Source organism: Rhopilema esculentum, chromosome 8, assembly GCF_057945365.1.
Source record: "Rhopilema esculentum isolate cy_ngs chromosome 8, ASM5794536v1, whole genome shotgun sequence".
NCBI classification, from domain to species: domain Eukaryota; kingdom Metazoa; phylum Cnidaria; class Scyphozoa; order Rhizostomeae; family Rhizostomatidae; genus Rhopilema; species Rhopilema esculentum.
The window spans coordinates 1,371,553-1,394,634 of NC_142822.1; the positions used below are offsets into that span (position 1 = coordinate 1,371,553).

Sequence of the window (23,082 nt, forward strand, 5' to 3'; positions counted from 1 at the left end):
TTGTGTAAATTTTATGCTAACCAGTCAGTCAATCATATTGGTGAATGTTTAAGAACGAGGCTCGATGTGACAGATTTGGAGAGAAGGGCCTAACGAAAACAGGAACAACTTAGGTGAGGAATTGCTAATTTTTGCACAGACAGTTTAGAAAACCAGTGACATTTTTGTTCTCTTTGTTCTTAGTGGCTTTCATTAAAGTTGTTTAGTTTATCTATTGGCATAAATCTTTTGTTGTCAAGTGGTATGGTCTCGACATCGAAGTATATAAGTCACCTAAAGTTCTTTAGTAAGTGGCTATTGTCAATGTTGCAGTCGGTTTAGTTCCCTGTAATCTTTATGTTTTTTGGTTGAGAATCAACCCTGTAGCATATAGAAAAGGCTGGCAACACTTCGTAGGCTGAGCTGAAAGCATTGATGATAGCCACTGCCCATAACTATGGCGGAGGTACTAACATTTGAAAAGTTCAGGTTCAGGTTCAGGTTCATTTTATTTTAAATTCCACAACATACATTTCCACAAAATACTAATGAAAATATAGCAACATCAAATATGAAACAATAACTATAACAATAAGATATGGAACACAAATTATTGGTGGGATATGTATGTATGGGGAATTATTTAAAGGAGGAACTCTCTCAGTTGGCGAAGCTATTCAAGGAGAGAGGCCTCCCTATAGTATACATTAAGATATTTCAGCACTTCAAAGATATCAAAAAAAAAATACCGAAAATGAAACTCCGATTTCTGTAAGTAAGAAGTGAAAAACAAGGTGAAAAATTTCAAGGATTAGCTGTTAATGTTTTTTGCAAGCAGATATGACTTCAATTTATCACGAAAGCAAACCAATGATACAGATTCTTTGATGATACAGATACAGATCCTCACTTTCAAGGGTACCAAATGGAAACAAGGCTGTAGTGCATTGTTTGCAGAACCATGCAACTAAGTTTCCATGTTTCCATCAGTTTGTGCACATTTTGTTGAATTTTCGGCAAAATCAAATGACATGGGCTGAATTTTTTAAAAAAATTGGTAGTAACTTACCAGTCCTTTACCTCCGCGCCACGGGTTCCTGCCTCGAAAAGAGTACAGTTTTATGTTCTCAAAATTGAGCTTGTCCACAGAAATAAAGTTTCCAGTTTGGATGGATACCACGTAATCTTCCTTCAAAACATATCTCCTCCAGTGCCACCTACTTAGACTGTCCTGCAACTGTGACTAGTCAAACTGAATAATTTCTCATTCACTGAATATTTTCTACCTTCAATAGGAAATTTGTAACAGTAACAGACGATGTCAAATAGAAATGACCTTCATCCAGGCCAGTTGGCCTAAGTCAATTCAATTGTTACCTAATGTTATAAAAGAGAAGGCCTTCTCTAATTGCATTTTATCATTTCTGCATATATAGGCTTTAAGAAGGTTTCCTGGCACCGGAGAATTATTTATTTATCCTATCATTGCTAGCTAATTTAAAATGATCATTTATAGCAAGATTAGATTTGCAAAGCTGAAGTTAAAAGATTTACAGTTAAATAAGTATTTATTAAATTTATGTAATTTTTGCTTTTTGATTTTGAAAATTGCAGTGGAAAATTACTGTCAACATCTGAAAATATACCCAAAGAAATTGAATATATAAAAAAGGGCCAAATAAAGCAACATGATTTTATGCCATAGTTGTAATATGCATCAGTTCCTAAAAGGGATATAAACTATTAATTGTCTTATGTTGTCCACATTAATAGATAACATCTCTATACATGTTTTCATTTGGAATTAAAGTATTCATTCCAAATAATTCTGAATTTTGCTCCACTTAGCTCCAATATTTTCCCAAAGTGGTACCCATTCCTGCATGTTTCTTCAAATGGTACCCATAGATCTGCACATATTTCAGTAAGTGATACCGATAATTCTGCACTTTTCAGAAAAAGGTACCCCTAAATAATGCCACATCTCTGTACCTTCAAACATGTTAAGGTAGCAACCCCCTCCCCCCCACCCTGAGCCACTAAGCAAAGGAAATTTATGTACTCCACTGCCATAAGCATATGGAAATAATATTGATTAATGTCTCATCATATCAATCATTATTGTTTCATGATAAAACATATCGCCATTTGTCTCATCATAATGCCATCATATTATCAAATGTCTTAACATTATATCTTCAAGATTGTCAAAATGTCTTGGCTAGCTGCTTTGAGCAAGAGTGCAAATGGAATTCCCAATTGCATAGCTACCTATTCAAAGGTGTGTTGTTATTATTTATTAACATTTGAATTATAAAAAACATCAACAGGGCTGGCAACCTCATCATGGGGTACTCAAATTTGTTTTATGTAGTTCAATCCTGAAATAACATTCAGTTCTATGCTAACAAATAGAGATTTTCCTCTTAAAAGACTGACATACTATAACAGAGGGGGGGGGGGTGCTTTAGCCCCTTTCTTGACTTCACCTCTGATTTACATGCTCCTAAAATCATTTGTTTACTCACTTGACGTCGCCAAAAATGGTAATGTCACACCCAGAATGTTATTCATATGCCCTGAGCTAGAAAGATAAATACAAGACATGGCCATCAATTAGAGTTTTAAGACTATCTATTGTATGTCATCTTGATGGCAATTTTGCAGTGTTTATCCTTATTCAGAGTGATAATGTTTGGAAACACAGAAAGAGCCAACATCGCTTACTTGTGTTGCTTGTATGTTGCAGATATAATTTCCATGCAATATACAAAATTTACTTCTAATGATTACAAAATATAAGCAAGGATTATAAATCTGTATACAAATTTTTTACCCATATTTTCAATTTTGCCATCTAGGTTATGAAGCAAAGTGCTTGTCTGCAATTTTCAAGACTGAACTCTACAAGGTATCGCTTTTAAACCATAGCCTTTCGATAACATCCCCATATACTTTTATGTATCAGATCATTGTAGTAAGATTAAAGGATAGTGTCATGAGCGTTTTGCTAAGGCAAGACCATTAGTCTTGAATTTAATTTTTTTCCATATGTTAATTAGAGCTTGAAGTGTTTTAATTAGCTACACGGTAAGAATTATTACCTTTCTACACTTGCAATAACTTAAGTATATAATCATAGTCTTTATAGGGAATTGCAAAATTTGAGGTAAAACTTGGATTCTGTCAAATTTTGAGGGGATCTTTCTATGAATGGATTTGTCTATGACTCCATGAATTAATGTTTCAAACAGACCCAAGTTTTGCTTCAGCAGAACAAATCTTAAATGTGAATTTCATATGACATGTGCACTAGCAATAATGATAATTATTTAATTAGCAAGAAAGCAAATGCCATCTTGTCATTGAAAATATGATCCGAACATTGTAAAATTTCTTTTTTCTCAGGTTTAATCAGCCCATTGCTTTGGTATATATCAGTTTAGTTAATCTACCTCCTGGGCGATAAATTTAAATTTTAAACGGAAATATTTCAAAGGATTTTCTCTATTAAAATTCGTATTAGCAATCGTTTGTTTCAATACTAATTTTGGGTCATACAAAAATATATTGGCAGTTACCACAGTGTATCCTTCAACACAAAGACAAAGTTGACCAAGAATTTTTGTATTGTTTTGGGAAAGTGTTTTTTCTCTAAGTGCCTTTTCAATAGTTATTATTGTAAATTCCTAGTCATCTTTTATTCTCTTTGTCAGCATAACGCGCATCAGGAAAAAAACTTATGCAAGAATGTACAAAGTGCGTATCGTAAATCCAGATGGATCTTCATATTTTGTTCGGCATCCTGAACCAATCGGTGTCATCCGTATGCCACAAGATCCAAATTTACTGACAGAAGAAGAGAAGAAGTCAAGGCTCCGAAGGTTGAAAGGCGAAAAGATTGTTGATGTAGCGAGTGACTTTGAGAAAGATGACGTAAAATTTGATCAAAGAGCCGTCACCAGGCTACTTAGAAAGAAAAAAGCATGAGTCTTTAATAAAATTAATGAAAATATATATTAGATGTTTGTATATTTGTAAGAACTTTGTTTTGTTGACTGATACAAATTTACTGTCTTGACTGCCTCCTTTATACCGATTTGTTTGCATGTGTCATTTGTACTCTCTTTTTATTAACAGCATTGTTTCATTATAGTTGTGTTGAAGTGTATCGTCACTTAAAATTCGCAATTAAAATTTTCAGCGAGATTTCAGAATATTTGAAAATTTTGTAAATTTAGCGTTATCTTAATTTTGCAGTTTTGCTTTTCGGCTTGTGCCAGTAGTGCCAGTGGTATTTCCACACGCATGAAATGCAAAACCATAGCCCGGGCAATTTCAATGAATCTAAATGATGGAGCAATGTTCAAATGCTTGCTGTCACGAAGAGTTTTTAGTCAAAAGCGAGAATGTCGTGCGCGATGAGCAGCTTTCTTAAGCTAATGAAAAAAGACTTATAAACCACTTATCCCCAGTGCTCTCCTGTATGGAGTGGGTGATTTCCATCCGAGGGGGCGGAAAACCTCAAAATACATAAATCTTCAAAAAACTCCAGTACAAAGAAATAATATTTCCCTTTTTTGCTTAAACGACTAAATGACTGAACCCAATCGTTCAACTACAGATAACAATCTTTGTATTCGGTGTAGTTCAGGTTATTACCTTCAGATTATGAAGAAAGAAAGCAGCATTGTGGCACTAGTCCTCTCGAGGACTGAATTATCATTGAATATCAAAATAATTAGTTGACCGGCGTTTTCAGGGCAAATGCACTAATAGGGTAAGTGAAGTCTAGTGTGTTAGCTCTCTACGCTTAGACAAGCTATGTCGTTCAATCTTTTTTGTGTCATTTTGCTCCACCAGAAACTCTGGACAAGCTTGAGTTTGTTAAATGATCCCTCTAAAAGAGCTACTGTAACTGGTGCAAAAAATCCTCGCACTATTCGAAATACTTTGTCAAGCTTAAATTGTGTAAAACTTATTTTCTAGTCTTACTTTACTTTTTTAAAGGTTAATGTAACCACTTACGAAATTGTCCCGATAAACTGCATGTGATCCTGAGTTGATAAGACCTACAATAACTGCCAAAAGTCTTGGAATACTAACGTCAGTTTACAAAGCAAATTCAGCCAACCCCCTCTCCCCCTAGGAACAATGTTGATTTACTATAGAAAAAAGAAAGGGGTTCTGGAGTACGCTTTTTCTTGTGGATTGTTTGATATTTTTCTATACTTTCAACATTGTTTTGGGGGGAAAGGGGGACGGAAGTGGTAGTATTCAAGAAAACAAATGGAAAATAGAAAAGCACAGCGATAAGTGTTAGGTGTTCCAAGTTATTTTGGCAGTGATTGTAGGTCACTTAAAAACTCAGACCAAAATCTCAGCTTGAGAGATGTATTTATTAGATCAACACGGGTGTCTAGGACAATGTCAGATGACATTACGAGATACGCCAAGTTTATGCTGCTAAACATTGTTTGATGCTGTGCTTTAAGGGTATAAAAGGCCTTGGAATCCCTCCTACTGAACATTTTAGTTGTAACGTGGAACTATCTCAATTCGCTAGCAAGCATGTGTTTGAAACTTCTGCTGATAGTTGCTCTTTGGTGCCAGTTTTCTTTTGTTCTCAGTGCTGAGGTGGAGAGCCACGGAAAATGCCATAAATTGTGCAAAGAATTTGTCAGTTTTGTGTATGGAACCATTCAGAAAAAGAGTATCTTTGATGGTCTGCTCTCGCAAGATAGGATGTACGCCTTTGTGAGGCGGGAAGCGTCAGGGTATTGCAACAACAAAAATGAAAGAAAAACAGAGGTATGAAATATATCTTATCATTACTAACAAATGGAGCATTTATGTATTATTTATGTGTTTTTAGTCATGAGTAACACAAGACAAAAAAAATTCCTTTGAGTAACATAAATAAAATGAATCTTGCAATAATTTTTCTCACCCACGATTGGTGTGGTACGTATTCTTTTGTGGTGTGAGTATCTTGTCCCCTGGCGTTTTTGCCTCCAAATAAAAAGTATTTCCTGTAGAATGGATATCTTTATTAAAAGATGATTGCAACAAATGTCAGCAGGCATAACAAAATTCCAGACCGTAACACTTTCCCCTCCAGATATCGTCTAAATAAACTATTTTTGTACTATTGCTGTCAAGTATGGTTCGCTTTTAGTGCCAGAAACTTGTTGAAAGCACATGGATGATTGTTGTCGCTGTAGAGCATGGTGCCAATGTTGATGAAATCTGCCACCATCTCAATGTTTGTAAGAAGAAGGAAAAGGAGACACCTGAACAAAGGTCAAAGAATGCAGTTAAGGTTTTTCAAGAATTTTGCGCTAAATTAACAGGAAGCCGTGGAGACTCTATGAAAATAGTAAGTTAGTTTGGAAGTTTTCAGTTTGCTAAAGTATCATATTGCAATTTTATGGCAAAAGAACACTTGTTGGAAACCTGTTTGCATTAAATCGTAAAATGTATAAATGACGTCTTAAACGTGATGGCAAAGCTATCAATTTTATCCCTGACGAGACCCGCTGCAATATTGTCAATCAATTTTCGCTGTAATTATGTATAGCTAGAGGTTCGCAATATGATCCTGAATTTTTTCTATAGGCACGCAGCACTGATTGGACAACTATGCCGGTCATGTGCTTGCATTTTTTTGTTTGGCCTATCGATACACAACCGGGTATATATCTTCAATCGTGTTCTTTTGGACGTTTTATATTCTGAGGAGTGTCAGACGAAAAGCTTTTACTTGCATGTTGTGAAATGCTTGCTTTTTTCAAAGCTATTTTCAACACCTTCTGCAACACCTTGGCAGGATAACTCGAAACTATCCCGAACCTAGAATTTGTTAAAACTTCTCGAATATCTATCCCCCTTGGCCACTTCACCTCTGGTTACAGCTTCGCTTTCGTAAATACCATTTTCTATGTTAAATTGCAATTCGTGTCTTTGCCTTTTTCTTTACTGACAACACTTTCTTGCAAATAGCAAAACCCTGAAAACATAGTGCCTATACACTTTGTTACAGTGCACTGATGTTACGTTGATGATCCGGTCATTGGCTAAGCTAAAAGAGGCTGACGTAAATAGTGGCAACGTTCTTCAGCAGCTCACTGCCTGTCCTTCACAGAGTAACACGGTTGGATGCTATGTAAAAAAAGCTCCACTTTCAGCGAAGCTGGCAATCGTCATGGCAACAACGATGATACCGTCGCTCTCTAAGTTGAGGGCAAACATTCAGAAGCAAATATGGCCCCCTAATGCCAAGGTACGAGATTGTATTTCAAACCAAGTTTTAAGGGCCTATCTAGGTTTTGATCGAAAATCAGACGGATTTTGGAGTCATTGCTTCAAATTTCTAGCATTGGGCATTAGTAATTCATTTATGCTCAAAACCGTCCTTTTTTATGATACTTGCTAGGATTTTGCTTCTCATCAGTAGATGAGGGCTTGAACTTGTTTTATTGAACTTGCTAAATATTTTGTTTTCTTTTATTACACAACAGCTTTTTTCAGCAGAATGACAACCTGTAAAATAATCTTTAAAACAATGAAGTCTGCTTCTATTTTGGCTAGAATCGATGTGTCATTCATCCCCGTTTGTCTTTTCATCCTAGTGCCAGGATTTCAGCTTCGACAAATTCCAGCCTATAGCAGAAGTCCAGCTGAACGAATTCGATGGCGTTCCAGTAAGCCGCTATGACTTGGAACAGCGATGCCAGGCTAGCTGTGCCTTCATGACAAACATGGTTTTTTCTTCGTATTTCAAGAAATTTGAAACCTTCCTTGATGTTGAAAAAGAATTTAAAGATGCTTGCGAAGTTTTGAATGTCACGAAGCAAGAAACGGTAAGTTATGTTGCTACCTAATATCTAATTTTTTGCTGAGCTTCAATATTCTTAAACGTCTAAGACTTATCGTGTGAACAAACATTTTTTCACTTTCCCAAAAAATAAAATAAACAGAAAAATCGAATTCTTGATAAAGCCCGAGCATTAGATTATTCTTAAATGATTCTTGAATTTCAGCGATTTTAAGCATTTATATTCTATTTGGTCTTTTATAGATTATTCAAATTCAATCAAACTCCAATTCAAATTCAACTCCATTTTGATGTACCAGTAACTGTACCACTAATCCGAAAAACACTTTGATCACAGCTTCATCATGAAAGAGAATCTCTCTTTCACAAATTTTAATGCACCTTTGTTTATTATGGCATTTCCATACAAACAGAACTTTCAAAAACTGAAATTATCCTTTATCCTTACATATTACACTGATTGTTAGAAATTCCAGGTTTGTTTGTCTTTTATTTATAAAATCGGCAATTGTTACTGGTAATGTGTCTAAAAAATGTATTCTAGTTATGAATGTTTCACTTTTCTAATACTTTTATTTACTTTGTTTCAATAACACTTGATTTGCATTCTTTATGCTATATAATGAGGGCGTTAGAATGTTTCGTGTGAGGAGGGGCTAAAGATGCCTAAATCAACAGCAATGTGGCTCTGCCTATGGTCTTGAAAATATTTTCGAGAAAATTCGGGGAGGGGGGCTAAACCCCCATAACAACCTTCCCCACTTTCGCCGTTCGTGTTCTAAAGATTCTAATTGTTTGTTTGTCTTCCCTTCAAACATGACCCAAAGCAATTATATTTGGTCCAGAATGTACAATGATTGTGATAAAAAATATTTTTGCAAATTGTGATAAGAAATATTTTCACTAGCCACTAATCTTTCTTTCGATTAATATTGCCCTGATGCAAATGTTTTGATCCATTAATTAATCTACTGTATTTTTCATAGTGTGCAGAGCTAGTGGAATACATCCCGAAACTCAAAACATCATTATCCGCTATAATAACAAATGGATTTTGCTTGAAAATGACATGTAATGTCCCATCAACCAAAAGCAAGAAGCCATCAGACTGCAAAGATGTAGGAAAACCTGGTGAAATTTCATCCAAAATTGGTTCCAACTTTAAACCAGAAACTGCTGGTTCTGGGGTGCTTAAAACCCCTTTCTGGTGAGTAGGCTTTATTTCCAGTTTCCAATTTCTTTCAGACCTCAAGGTCAAAATTAAGTGAGTGACTGTCTCACGCTGGTCACACTCACTTGTTTGCTTCCATCGTTCAAAGAATCGTCTGCAAGACTGCTTACCTTTTCCACCAAACACCTTTCAACTATTTGCACCTTGAATTTTTATTATCGTCATAGAGAGAAGGTTTGCTTTCTTTTTTGTGTATTTAGAACCTAAGAAAAATACACTGTGCTCCAATGGTAACTAACAGAAGATAAAAATGTGTAATGATTTGTCTACATGTCTATCGCAGCTTACAAAAACATCAAATATGTCTAAAATAGTCCCCTAACTTTAAGGAGCTTCTTAGATCCGCTTGCTTCCTTGATTTTCCTGCAATTATTATCAGCAAGAAATTTGGATACAAAATTTGTTAAAAGTCTATTGCAATTAACTCTAATATTTTTAGAGTTTTATCTCTTTCTGAAATATTCTCCTAAAGCCTTCATCTCAGACTTTGTAAGTGAATTTTCAATGAGTATTAAAAGGTTCTAAAAAGTGAATTTATATAATTTCAGCATTTTGCCTGTAGCCTTGTGGTTTCGAATTTTTAAGAATATATTAGACCCATAAATTCGACGAAAGAACGAGCTTGCTTCCTCTCAATTTTAAAACTTTAAAATTTAATGCTTTAATTTTGAAATTAGTTGCTCTAAATTTTGTATGAAGCTTGAAAAAAGGAGCCGTTGTTTCAGACCCCGAACTTTCAAGATATCAGGTAATTTGAGATGCTCTAGAGGGTTTTTCTACAATATTTCCCTGACATATGACAATGTAAATGAATTTATTGTAGAGCAACCCATGCTCTTTATGCAACTTTGAGATGTACTGTACATTTTAGGGTGATAGAGTACCAACGAGATGACGTTACAAAATTTATTTGTAGACTTTTCAGTTTTGACCATATAACCCAGAAAAATACCTCTAAATGTGCAAAATCATTGAATTTGTTACAAATTAGCTGATATATGGCTACACAAGCCCAGCCTCTTTTCCCATAAAATCACTGTTACCTCGTCTTGGTTCATAACTTAATGAACCATGCCAGAAAATCTGTAATCTATCACCAAAACTTTATTGGCCATATATGACGCGCTTCTTTGAACGTATTTAACTAACTTTTTTTATTGAGCATTATTTCATGCTGTTCTTTCAGGTTAAGTTGTCAAAAAACATTCCAAAAATACATTTTTTGATGACGTCACACTTCGGTATTCTTTAGCAATTATCTTTAACAGGTCGAGCCCTCCTTGTTTCTAAAAATTGTCTGTTCCCTTGTAGTACATTTTGAAATCTCATAACTGAGTCTTGAATTTTTTTGCAGGGTTGCAAGTCTGATGGCTGCTGCAGCTAAATTGATCATTTTCAGCTAAAAATCGCAAAAAGCAAAGTTTTGAACAGAAAAACCTGCTGGAAACTTTAACACTGATGAAAACTAGTTTTCTGTGTGGTTGTTTCTGATGTTGATAAACTTTAAGTTGAAGTGCCTACAGGAAAACTAATGATATTCATTCGATATTGTATGCCAATTTATTATTAATCAATCTTTAGTTGACTCCTTAACAATATTTCATAATAAACAATTAGTATATATGTAACAAAATATGTATGTATTATTCCCATAAACTGCTGCTTTACCAGAGTGAAAGAGTTTTTTTATAAAGGCCTTCATGACCTTGTCTCGTGCTTATATTGGTTATTTAGCTGGGAAATGTGTGATGGGGTGGGGGTGATAGCCTGTGTTCTAGATCCCTTACATAGGATGGGGGGGGGGGGGGGTATATACAATCCGCGAGCCAACCAGTTGGCAACGTCACACCAGAACCAGCAGCACAACAGATTTCGAAGAGATAAGAAATAATTAACTGCATCCCTATCTCCGCATTGTCTCAAAAATTCAGCAATTCATATCTATAGAACCCTTTGAATACTTTTGAAGAAATCACCACTGCATCCCGATGTCCGTAGAATGCATTGGCAACATATGCTCCCTACTTTTGAAATACACATCCAACAGCAAAACAAAAAGTTTTTGCTTTTCTGCCTTTGATGCCAATTTGATAGCTAGAATGAAATACACTATTTCTCTAAGAAGAATATGATAAGAACACGAGCCTCATAACTGGTCAAAAGACGAGAACAAATTAAAAACAAGCAGCGGCTGTGCTACTGTAAATTGATGATTTGAACAATGTTTCTTCTCAATCATTTTGCAATCTGGGGATGCTTTTCCGTGCGTTTTCAAAGTTGTCGCCAAATGAACAATGTTTTACTCACTTTGTTGGCAAAAGAGGCCTGAACACATCCCTAGCAGGGCTATAAAAAAGGAGCACCTCCCTAGCAGGGCTGCGCCATCTCCTTTTTTCCTGGTAATTCTAAAATATCATGGCTAATTTCTGCCAGCATCAAATTTTTGATTGAATTGAACCGATATTAATTCTTGACATTTGCATAAATGTGTGACCTCGATAACCCTCGTGATAACTGAAAGCTCAATAAATGCTGGCAAACATGTAGATATTCAAGTAACATGTGGATATTGGAAGCTAACTTAACCTTAGAAAAAATGAAAAGGTAAATAAATTGATAACGACAAAACAATTGAAACGCTCGTTTTTTGTCCAGTATAGAGGAAGCTCTATGCCCCCCTCTACATTTTTTGGCTCTAAACTATTACTCCTGAGCTAGTTTACACTTTATAATTCAAGAAAAGATTAAGAACAATTCAGCCGCAGATTTTTGAAAACACTTAGAACAGCCAGTCTGAAATCAAATTTACTAATTCTTATAAAAAAAGTGTAAACAGATTTTGGCTTCCCCAAGTAACTACGATACAATCAAAGCTACCAATTACTAAAATAGAATAATGATTACCATATAAGTTTGGTGAATAATGAGCTGATAATTATTAACCAATCAATCTTTATTTTTAAATTCTTTTGCAAGGTAAAAAATATTGAAAGTGACAATTTGACTAATTATCTGCACCCAAGGTGAAACAGCAACAACAACAAATAAATTGGGCTTTGAGCATCACGTGAGATGCCAGTTCCTTATCACATGAAGCACAAAATGTTTCTGGTGCGAATGTTATAATGTTTAATCCAAGCGTAGTGGCGCTATTTAGGAAGTTCAAAGCCGTATTTCTTGTAACAGGGTAATTTATACATTATTGCGCAATATTAAAAGTTACAAAGCTTACTAAACGAGGAGCAGAACGCTGAACTCTACCGCATCAAATCTGTGTTTACAATGTGGAGAAAAATGAAAACTATTTTCCTACTAATGACGCTGCTAGCAACCCGTGTTTTTGCCGAGAAAACGGGGAACAGAGGAGGTAAGCTTCTTCTTGGAGTACCAAAGCCTATGTTCTTAATCTTTTTTATCTCTAGTACAATTATCTGTAAAAGCCGCATTGTTTTCGCTTGACAATCTTTAGGTTATTTTTTCCCAAAATTTCTGTTGTTTTTCCAGTTCATATAATATGATTGGTTTAATAGGACAAAAAGTAAGCTAAAGCAACATCAAATAAAAACATTGTTTTAAGAATACTATAAAAATTACTAGTAGTGTAAGAAAATTTTTTTGAAGGAGATTTGTTAAGGAGTAGCTTTGTCATTGAATAAATTAATCGTTGATAGAGCCCCTCTCCCTAATTTAAATACTTAAGAATGATGTGTTCTGAAATTTTTTATTTTTTATTATTGATATTTGGAAGCTGTTAGAAATGAGGAGTAATTATCTTAAGTAAAATGATCCATTTATTTTCCCCTCATTGACAAAGCATGTCTTTTCCTCAAGTGACTCTGGTTGTGACAAAGGCTGATATCGTAGAAACTGGACACCATACAACGTTTGCAATTCAATTCAGGTAAAAATAATTCTATTTCTAGCATTTGCTTTGACTGCATAACCTTAAAATGTAACTTCCTTTATTTTCTGCCCCAATCCACAATTGAAACAGCTTTTCACAAAGAAATTTTTGTCAAGAATCTTGTAGAATTAAGTTATATTACGAAATATAATTAGTGAGATGGTTTTTTGAAGCAAGATTAATTTTCTTTGTTTTGTTTAGTGGCATATTGAACAATACTGCAGTGATCATTCTGAACAGTACCAAACCAAACATTGCATGTCCTCTTCTAAATCAGGTATGTTAACTATGTTTTAGCATTCATATAGGTTTATATCAACAGGGCTGTGTAACCTTTTGATGAGATTTCTTAGGTTACAAAGTCATCTGAGATCATAATTGAAGCAGAAAATGGTTTGTGTTTGAGTCTATACCAGTGCAAAAAGTACATCATTGGAGCATCCAATATGTGGCAGTGCACCTGGACAGGGTCAGGTCAAATAATTGTGTGCATAGCATACTTGATCATACCTTTGGCATACCAACATTTGCTAAAATGTAATTCTGCAACGTAACCTTTTACATTATTGGTTGCATCTTTCACCATTGGTAGCCTATTCTTGTCTGAGTGTTTTATTTTATATTTGATTATTCATTATATAACCTATGGGGTTTTTTGTAATATTTTTCTTGTAGATAATTGTTTTGCCAAGCCGTGTAATGGAGCCAGTTGCTGTCTTTGTCCATGGGAAAAATCCTGGAGAAACTCATATTACTGCAACAACTAATTCAAAGGAAATAAAAAAGTACACATGTTTGTATTCTCCCATTAGTTTCAACCATTTGGCTGAATGTGTAGACCTGTTAAGTTTCAATTTTCAAAATGGGCAAGTTTGTGACATGGTCAGGAAAATGTTTGAACTCCTGTGGAAATTTTGATTAAACACCTCTTGCAGATCCCCTTTTTGCAGGATGCCATCATCATCAGTCAAATGAGCATCTTCATCATCATCATCATATATACATGAAAATCACTCCTCTCTGGAGATGATAGGAAAATCGCTCTGGAGTTGTCTTTCCCAAACTCTGATCCACTTCAATAGCCATGCAGTATGGTGAAGACTCCTCCCAGGCCTGCCAAGAGGGGGGGGGGTGTAAGGGGTGCAAATTGCACCAGGGTCTCAGGGTCTAGGGGCCTCATTTTAAGAATGGAATTATGCAAACGAAGCAAAAGTATGCCTAAAAATAGTAAAACTTTCTAAACAATTGCAAGATATGACTGCAAAAAATTATCTTAAATACATAATCTGAAGGGCATGGTCACAACAAATTTCTGCTTGCTCCACTCACACGGAGCCTTATCTTTTGGTTTTGCCTCAGGCCCCTCCTGCTTCTCTCCAAAGCCTTGAAGCGGTCCTGGCTCCTCCTGTACATTTCTGTGCAATTTACTTCTTGTCATTGTTTCAGTAAAGCTAGTAAGGTAAGCCTGCATTTAGTCTAGGCAAGAAAAGAAATGATTGTTCTAGTTCTCTGTTAAATATCACTGAACATGTGCAGTCAATTAGCTGAAATCAAATCTTGCTATTTGCGATGATTTTCAATTGCATTAATTTGTTCCCCATCATTTGGTGTATCACATTATTTTCATGTAATAAGGTAAGGAAAGAATAGTTATTATTATAAAAATTTGCTCAAATCTCCACACCAGTATTATAGTGGGATTTTAAACCAGGCATGAATTGAGCAAATTTAAAAGTTTTAAAGAGTGCCAGCAGATATTTTCAAGAATTATTTATTTGTACTGCCAGGATGACTGTTTCAAATTGACACTGGAGCCTTTTAAATGCAAATTTATTAGCCACAAATTTTTGATTACTTTTTGTTGGGAGTTGCTGGGAAATTTCCCATAGTTGATAACTTAGGTTTTCAATTTATGTTTTAGCATTGATGCTATACATGTTGACGTAAAAGTTGTGAAATCCAAACTGTTAACTGACATCAACCAGGTTATTGGATGGGCATATTTTGTTGCCTGGTCAGTCTCATTTTATCCTCAGGTAAGAAATTTTTTGGTTTGATATTTATTTTTTCTACTATGAATGGATTTGCCAACATTTTTAACAACTGTTATTTCATGAATCAAGTTTTCTTTTAGATATGGGTGAATTTCAAGAGGAAATGGTTAGTAGGTATTTTTCTATAAATACATTTTTTTGATGGTTATATTTGTTCCGCTAGTTTTTGCCCTTAGGACTTCCAGAGTTTTGTTTACCAACTAAGTACTTCGGTTTTACCATCATTTAAAAATAAATCTCTTATCATTACACAGATAATTTAGTATGAACATTGTTTCAAATGTATAATTGAAAAATTGCTAGAGTCAACTCCACTTAAAGTCATAATACCTTTTTGAGACCCAAATATTGTCACCACTGAGGCAACATTTTGTGTGACTATAACCAGAGTCTACTGTACATCTTTCTGAAAAGACATCTTTTCTTCCAGTGTCATTGGATTGAATTTTGATTTCTTGGCATATAATATAACAGGCTTTTTGGCTTATCTTTTCTTCAACATTGGTCTGTTCTATTTCAATTCAATTCAGGTAAGCACTGCTTTTTTCTATGTTATTTTCCTAGTGCATTCATTTTTTACAGTTTTCAGATTGTTAATCAGGTATTGAACCAACTTCTGGAGCAAATGTGTTGCAAATGTCCTCTAAAGCCTTTGGTTAAACTGACCAAACATTCTGTGTGGCATTGTAAAACTAAATGTTTGGTTGAATTATACGGGCCTGTTCTGCCAGATTTTTGCAGAAATGTCACTTAGTAGTTTGACTACTCACTAATGACAGGAGCAAAATAAAGAAATTAAATTTTGATTTCTGTGAGTTGAAATGTTTGACCAGTTTTGCCATTGATTAACAAGATTTTTTTCAGAAATTTTTGTTGAGTAGACAAAAAGTCATGAAATCTCTGATACCCCGTGTGGAGCCCAAATGTTGATAATGACTGTTGAATATGGAAATGAAGCCCTGTTTCAAACATTTTTTATTTCATTTTTTGCAGACAGAATACTTTGACAAATATGGTGGTGATGTTATACCAGTAGAATCAAATGATGTTTTCTTTACAATACATGCTGTTTTCTGTACATTAATAACAATATTTCAGTGCATCATATATGAGGTAATCATCTTCATATGGTTAGAAAAGGGAAAATAAATAAGTCCTTGTTTTTTGCTTTACTTGTCCACATAATTGCATATAGGCTGCTAAATTTTGTGCAAATCTGAATAAAAAATCTTTTCAATTTTACCTCTTTTTATCAATTTATGCTTTGATTATCATAGGAAATGAAATTTTGGTTGTAGTAGTTATTTTTTTATTCTTTTCCTAACTATGAATTCAAGAAAATTTGTATGTGATGAAAGAAATCATATTTGTTTTCAAGGATGGTATGTACATCTTCTTCTTCTTTAGAAAGGAGACCAGAAAGTATCAAAAATAGCAAAGATCTTGGTCACAGGTGGCTGGCTGTTTGCTATTGTCTCTTTGGTGTTAACCCTCCTGAAGACAATCACCTGGTTAACATACCTGTACTATTTCTCCTACATAAAACTTGCTGTGACTCTTATCAAGTATATGCCACAGGTGAGCACATGCGATAATTTTAGTCAGGAGCATACATGCCAACACATAAGTGTTGATGCTAGTATTGACACAGAGCTATTTATGTATTGCCAAATTTGACTTGCTACACAATATGATTGGACCAAAGACAGGCCAACTATTACCAGATGCGATTTCAAGCTAACTTTAGGATACTGACTGGAATGTGGTGCTAAGGAGGGGTTCAGGATTCTCAGTCCCCTAACTTGTCTCTGTCAGAAAGTTTTGACTACATTAACTACGTTATTTTGATGACTTCATTGCTTCTTTAGGCATATATGAACTTCAAGAGAAAAAGCACGGTAGGGTGGAGTATTGGAAACGTTCTACTAGACTTCACAGGTGGCAGTTTGAGCATGATACAGCTGTTTCTTCTGGCTCATAATAACGGTATATTACATCTCCTAGATATTTAATTGTATAATATTATAATTTATATCTACTGCCATTGCTTATCAGGACATTTTTTGCGTAAATATTTTTGATAAGCCGGCAGGCAGCCGTATATGTTGCAGTGGTTGGTAGGCAGTTTTTGTCGTAGAAACAGCTGTCATGAAACATGAACTTCTAAGCCAGTGGGGGTCTCCAAATTGAGGAATGATAAAGGGGTTATTGCAAAGAGACTTTCAATCAACAATAGCAATAAGTTGTAACGGGTAACATCTCCTTTGAACCCCTCTGTGTGCCTGGGTATGCATAAACTTAAACTAGTCTAGTACAATATTTCATTGTCTATAAGTAGTAATGCATTTTATTCTGCTCTGTACAATGGAGAGAACTTCTTTTTCAGATGAGTGGAGCTCATTATTCGGTGACTTGACCAAGTTTGGACTAGGCCTATTTTCAATCCTGTTTGATTTGCTCTTCATTGTTCAGCATTACGTACTTTACCGGAAAAGGAACCGAGAAGACTATGAAAGAATTCCGGAGCCAACAAATGTTACAAACCACAGCACCCCTAACGTAGCCATACGCAGTTCATCACCCCCTCCAGCTTACAATCCGAATTACAATAGTTCTGATTCACGTGGAGCTCTCATAACATAGGTAGAGCAGACCGTATTTATTTTAGTTGATTGGCTTTTTCTTTGGAATTTGATAAGAAAGTGCGCCGAGTACCACCGAAGTTACATGCGAAAGGAATCTAATTGGATTATTATAGTGGGAGAAATATTTTCAGTAGTTGTTTTGGTGCATTATTCAAGAATCAGCTAATTTTATATTTAATCATCTTTTGTAATGACGCTGATGGCAAGCCAATTCAGTACAGTTACCACATTGATAGCACAAGAGAAAACTTTCAAGAATATTGTGCAAAAGGCAAACTAATACGATTCGTTTAAGATACTTGAAGAGGCCCTTAACAGAGTACTACAATTGTTGATTTTCAAACATACCAATGTGTTTTATTAAGTCGTTTTCAATCCTTAATGTAATATGATATAACATCCTCTGCAATTTCTCCATACGAAAAGTATATTATTTTCTGAAAAGTTCAATATTCAAAGCTCTCCCCCAAGTGAAAATTAATCAATAAAGTTTTAGAAAGCAAAGTCGCTAGAACGGATCCTGGCGGAACACCGGATATATTTTGTCAGCCAATAAAGGTACTTCCTTCAATCCAATGTTTCAAAGAGTTTTATAACAAGCATTATTTGTATCGCGTGTTTAATTTCCTGCATGTGTCAAACCAATAACTTCGAAACCTTAAAAGCATTAAGCTTAAAAACACTTCGATTTAAAGCCAAGGTTTATCATCCTTAATAGTTCTGATTTTCATTGCAATACAGCTATTTAGAATTCATGCCACTAGGATTATTTGTAATGCACAGACAGTAATTACGGTGAAATCCTTCGCAAAGGGGATGCTTATTTTGTACCATGGGTCATTTTGCGCAGTGTTGGAGTAGATTTTAATATACGTTATCGTGGGGTGTTTGCTGTCTATCAGGCCCTGAAATGAGCAAAAGTTAGGAGCTTGTTTAATCAAGCCCCTCGATTCAGTTAGGTGCTTGATCAAGCTTCCTGATTATTTTTGTCTTTTTATCATATTTTCTTAAATGTGCGCAATCAACAGTCGTAAGAAATTGTCCTCAAAACCAATTGAAAAAGAACTGTTACGATGACCTTTAATGTACTGCAAGAAGGATTAAATGTGCTTCGTTGATAAAATTTATGTACATCACCATTGTCTTGAAGACGTTTATGCCGAATGATAACAAAAAGTTGTTCCAAACCTTTCTAAAACCGCTTTAACTGCCCACAAAAAGTGCTTACATAGTTAAAATACTAAGTGCCTATAGTATCCTTAAATATTTTCGCGGTGGAATTGATTTTCAAATGCATTTTTTCGGTTATATTTCCTATATTTTGAGATACCGGCTTTTTATCGTCTATGTCACTTGCTTAGGTCACAAAAAATGACTAGAAATGTGTTAATTGATGAGTCATTTATTCCTCACAATTTACTGTTTTTTGCGAACGCTCGCCTGGTTGGGTTTGCGCAAGTGCTAACACGATCGCAAGTGATCGCTCGCGTCAAACGAAAAGGCCTGCAACACAGAAGCGAGCAGATGGAAAATAGAAACTGTGATATGAACATTACTTGGGATTTGCGAAAGCCATGAAAACTTTACACTTATGTTTTGTAATGATCAGCTCGGCCCTCGAGCAATCAAGCCCGTGAAGTTTCTGAGGCGAGTGTGGAGGCGCTCGCGCTTGATCGCCTCTCATTTCAGGGCCTGGTGTCTATCGTCGTTGTAAATTTTTCGCAAAAAAGTGAAATTAAACTTTTTTATCATCATTTATCAATTTCAATTTTTTTTTCATCGTGGATCGCTTTATAGAAGTCTAGAATTCTTTCCCTTGCAAGAAATTGTTTTTTTACTTTTCCAAGTTTCGCACTTTTGATTTCCTTCTCTCACAGTAGCCAAATTTCCTTTTATCGAAGAGCTACGAAGGGAATTTTCACCCTTCTTTACATTAAAAATTCTCAATTTAGCTTCGCTAAGACACTTGTGGTTTCTAGTGTCTATTGACTTTGCAAAAGCGTACATCGCAAGTGTGAGTGTAATTTTATTATGACGAAGGTAATGCGTCGACAACTTGCATACTAAAAATAGCTCAGTTTCATGAAAAATGACGCCTTTACAGCGAACCTACTAAATTTGTTTTCTTTTGATTTGCCGTACGTTATTTCACACGCCGCTCAGAACGAAAAGCCTAATGGTATCGAAGAAACTAGTGCATTTCTGCAACACCTAACAAATGTTTGCCATTTCTATCGTTAAAATTTATTCACAAACCTTAGTTTGGAAAGCCATGATGTTTCCCATACTCGTGCGTGAATAATTCGGGTTTGCTTTGCATTGTGTTTATGCATAAATTGTTTTTTGATTAAAATTCTCGCACAAGTTTTCGCATTTTCAACTTATGCCTAGAATTCGGATTTGTGAAAATCCGCGAAAAAAATATTATTCGCAAGGACAAAAATTTGCCTTCGACGGTAATTTTTCTTCAACATATTTTCGATCCGAACCTAGATAAAAAGAATAAAACTCTTAAAAAAGCAAGGGAAATGGGTTTTTCTACTAACGTTGCAAGTTGAGAATTTTCTGATGGCAGCCCCGTTTCCAGAAAACATGCCTATTCCTCCATTTCGGTAACTCCTTCCAATTTCATCGAAGAAATTGAACTTCCTGGCAAAACGATTAAACATTTCAGTAAACATATCACTCACATTTGTTTAGTGAAAAGTTTATTCATTTCGCCACTCTGTTTAGTGTTGTTTAGTGAGTAAAGTTTGATTCTGGTCAAGTTTTTAAATATTGTTTAGCAAATGTTTAGTCGTTTTGCCACCCGGGAGGGGGGGTGGGGGTTGCTCCTATTATGGCCTAACAGAGGGTCCAGTCAGGGTAAATGGGGGCCAAAGCTAAAATGTTAAAAAAAACCCTCAAATGGTAATGTTTTTTGACAATAGCACTCAAATGGTAGCTTAAGGACGGAAATTATGTCATTGGCAGCATCCATTTCTTTATACGCGCCTGGTCCTTCTTCGACAAATTTCTTCGCCATTGACTGTTGTTGATTCGGGAAAGATAAAACCTTGTTCATTTTCTATAATAAATCGCAAGCTAAAATAAGCCGCTGTATTGCTATCGAAACTGGGCCAATTGGTAAGACTCTCGAATCGACGGACCCCCTGTCAGGCCTTAATGGGAGTACCCCCCACCCCCTGGGTTTTCCCACCACTTAAACATTTGTTGTGCTAGCATAGGCGCTGTAGCGGTGGGAATACAAAGGTTTTCTAGGGTTTTTCTCGGTTTTCCTGTCTCTACGTGACCCAAAATCTCTAGATTGACTTGGTGTGAATCGTGCGACATATTCATCATCTCTTGTCTTCTTCAAAACTCAACTTTGTTATCAATGTGCTAAAAAGTTTTTCCCGTCGCTTCATCAAATTCTTATTTTTATTCATTACTTGTACTTGAAGTTTTTTATGCTAACATGCAACAAAAGAAACGCCCTGCCTAGATCACAGTTTAAAATGTTTTGTGAAGTTTAATGAAAAGTTTAGTCACGTTTTGCCACCCTCGCCAAACTTCGCTCAACTTCACTAAACAAAAGTTGAGTGAAATGGGAAGCTTTGAAACTTTCATTCCGACTTAGCCATTTTAGTGGAGTTGGTAATTTTTTTCCTAAAAAACGTTTTCTCGAAACAAGCTTTATAATTGCGCCTCGTTGTGTTGCACCTCGCTATGTTGCGCCCAATAGTATGCTGAGGAAAAAATCACAGACGCAGACGTAACATAATCTCGTAAATTCATTACAACATTACTACGCAAACAGCCTTTTGATAATATATACATTTGTGTCCACTGTTAATTGAACATTTTTACCGTTTAAGAATACCCTCCCACGAATCCTTCCTTCAATGACGACTCCTTTTTTTTAAAAAAGAAATCATTTAATGACCTTGTGTTTTCGTCAAGTCTTAAATTCGAGACAGGGGTCTCCACAAAATGTGATAAGGGAGAGTCGTCAGAAAATGCAATAATGTGAAAGCTAATTCTACGTCCCTCTATAAAATGGTTGGTTCAGAACATGGTTGCTTTGCTAACTTTTTCCACATGAAAATGCCTTAATTCTTATCATAATCCATTTAAATTTTCAGGGTAGAAATTTGATTGCATTTATTTATTACTTTATCTAAAGCTATATTACATTTAATCATCATTTGTTTCGTAAAGGTCATCGTCAGTGTCCAATTTCGGATGTCCACTTTCATCAAACCACATCTCCATCCACACACAACATTTTTTAATCGAGCCAATTTCTATGTTTCTGTCTACATCAATCGCGTCCTGCTTCTGAATTTCCCTATAAAGCCTTTCCTGTATCAACTCATCTCCGTTTTTGCCGAGAATGCTGCAATTTTGAATTCGTTTTTGTGTTTGATTGGACGCATATCTGCTCGTGTCTTTTGTCGTGAGCTTCGTGTTTACGACACGCGAATCTCGTTTCAAGGTATTTTTCTTTGTGTTTGTCGATGTTGATAAATCGATATGTTTTTCCCGTTTCAGTAAGAACGCCTCTGTGTTATCGTCTTTTCTCAGCTTTAATTTTCCTTTCTTGCCGAACTGCAAATTGACAGTCTTTTTTGGCGACGAGCCGTGAAATACGGTGTCGTGCAGGCTCTGGTATCGCGTGCTTATCGTTGCTCTATCGTGTATGCAATTGTTATTGACTTCATCAGTTAACGATGGAAACGACAAGGGCATTCGCTCTTGCTTATTCGATTTCATAGATTTTGGGGATGCGATGTCACTGCTGATTTTCGGGTCTTTGCTGGCCAGGTCAGGCTCAATCTTTGGAAATATCAGTGAGATATTCGGGTTTTTCCGGTGCATCCCGGGAACTCCGAGCGCCATCCGATTTCCTAAGACTTTAATTCTCAACTTTTAAATTGTTTTTTCCTCTTAGAGTTCAGCTCCTTCCTCAAATCTCTTTTTTGATGTTTTAAACTCGGCAGCGTAATAATTCTTGAGTTTCTTATGACGTTAACACGATTAACTACCCGTTTTCGACAGGTTACAAAACACCAAAATTAACTCACTTTCTCACAATGTGCCTTTAAACACAATTGCACAATTCATTTTAACTTTTTCTTTGTGTCCGTGAACAACAAAGTTGCTGTCTAATCGCGAAGTCAATTCCGCAACTTCAAAATTGCAACTTTGAAATTTTACGTTGGCGAATGAGTCTATTGAACGCTTAATCCGTGCAGATATTTTATCTTCGTTTTCAACCGACACTAACAACTCAAACTGCAATCTCTTCTGTCCACAATTATCAAAGTTCTGTTTTCCGTATGTATAGCACGTCTTCTGAACAATAATGAAAAGTTTGACTTCACGGCTGAAATATGTTTGTACGTTGTCACCGCTCCTTGACAAAAGGCCCTTCAACTAGCCCTATTCCC

The 23,082-nt window shown here is 35.6% G+C and overlaps 3 protein-coding genes across 3 annotated transcripts; all 3 read left to right on the forward strand.

The window, feature by feature from the left end:
• Positions 1-40: 40 nt before the first annotated feature.
• On the forward strand, positions 41-4,196 carry LOC135694957 (large ribosomal subunit protein mL55). Its single transcript, XM_065213856.2, has 4 exons — positions 41-113; positions 2,183-2,260; positions 2,841-2,890; positions 3,696-4,196. The coding sequence occupies exons 2-4, from the start codon at positions 2,192-2,194 to the stop codon at positions 3,967-3,969; spliced, it is 393 nt and encodes a 130-aa protein (XP_065069928.1). The 5' UTR covers positions 41-113; positions 2,183-2,191; the 3' UTR covers positions 3,970-4,196.
• Positions 4,197-5,273: 1,077 nt separating this feature from the next.
• LOC135694954 (uncharacterized) lies at positions 5,274-10,725 on the forward strand. The gene is made up of 6 exons (XM_065213851.2): positions 5,274-5,790; positions 6,158-6,358; positions 7,022-7,261; positions 7,611-7,841; positions 8,803-9,023; positions 10,402-10,725. The coding sequence occupies exons 1-6, from the start codon at positions 5,551-5,553 to the stop codon at positions 10,448-10,450; spliced, it is 1,182 nt and encodes a 393-aa protein (XP_065069923.2). The 5' UTR covers positions 5,274-5,550; the 3' UTR covers positions 10,451-10,725.
• Positions 10,726-12,107: 1,382 nt separating this feature from the next.
• On the forward strand, positions 12,108-19,449 carry LOC135694951 (cystinosin homolog). The gene is made up of 11 exons (XM_065213849.2): positions 12,108-12,414; positions 12,879-12,948; positions 13,153-13,228; positions 13,627-13,736; positions 14,873-14,987; positions 15,086-15,111; positions 15,436-15,535; positions 15,999-16,118; positions 16,413-16,583; positions 16,874-16,991; positions 17,392-19,449. Exons 1-11 carry the CDS (start codon positions 12,330-12,332, stop codon positions 17,646-17,648), a joined length of 1,248 nt encoding a protein of 415 aa, XP_065069921.2. The 5' UTR covers positions 12,108-12,329; the 3' UTR covers positions 17,649-19,449.
• Positions 19,450-23,082: the final 3,633 nt, after the last annotated feature.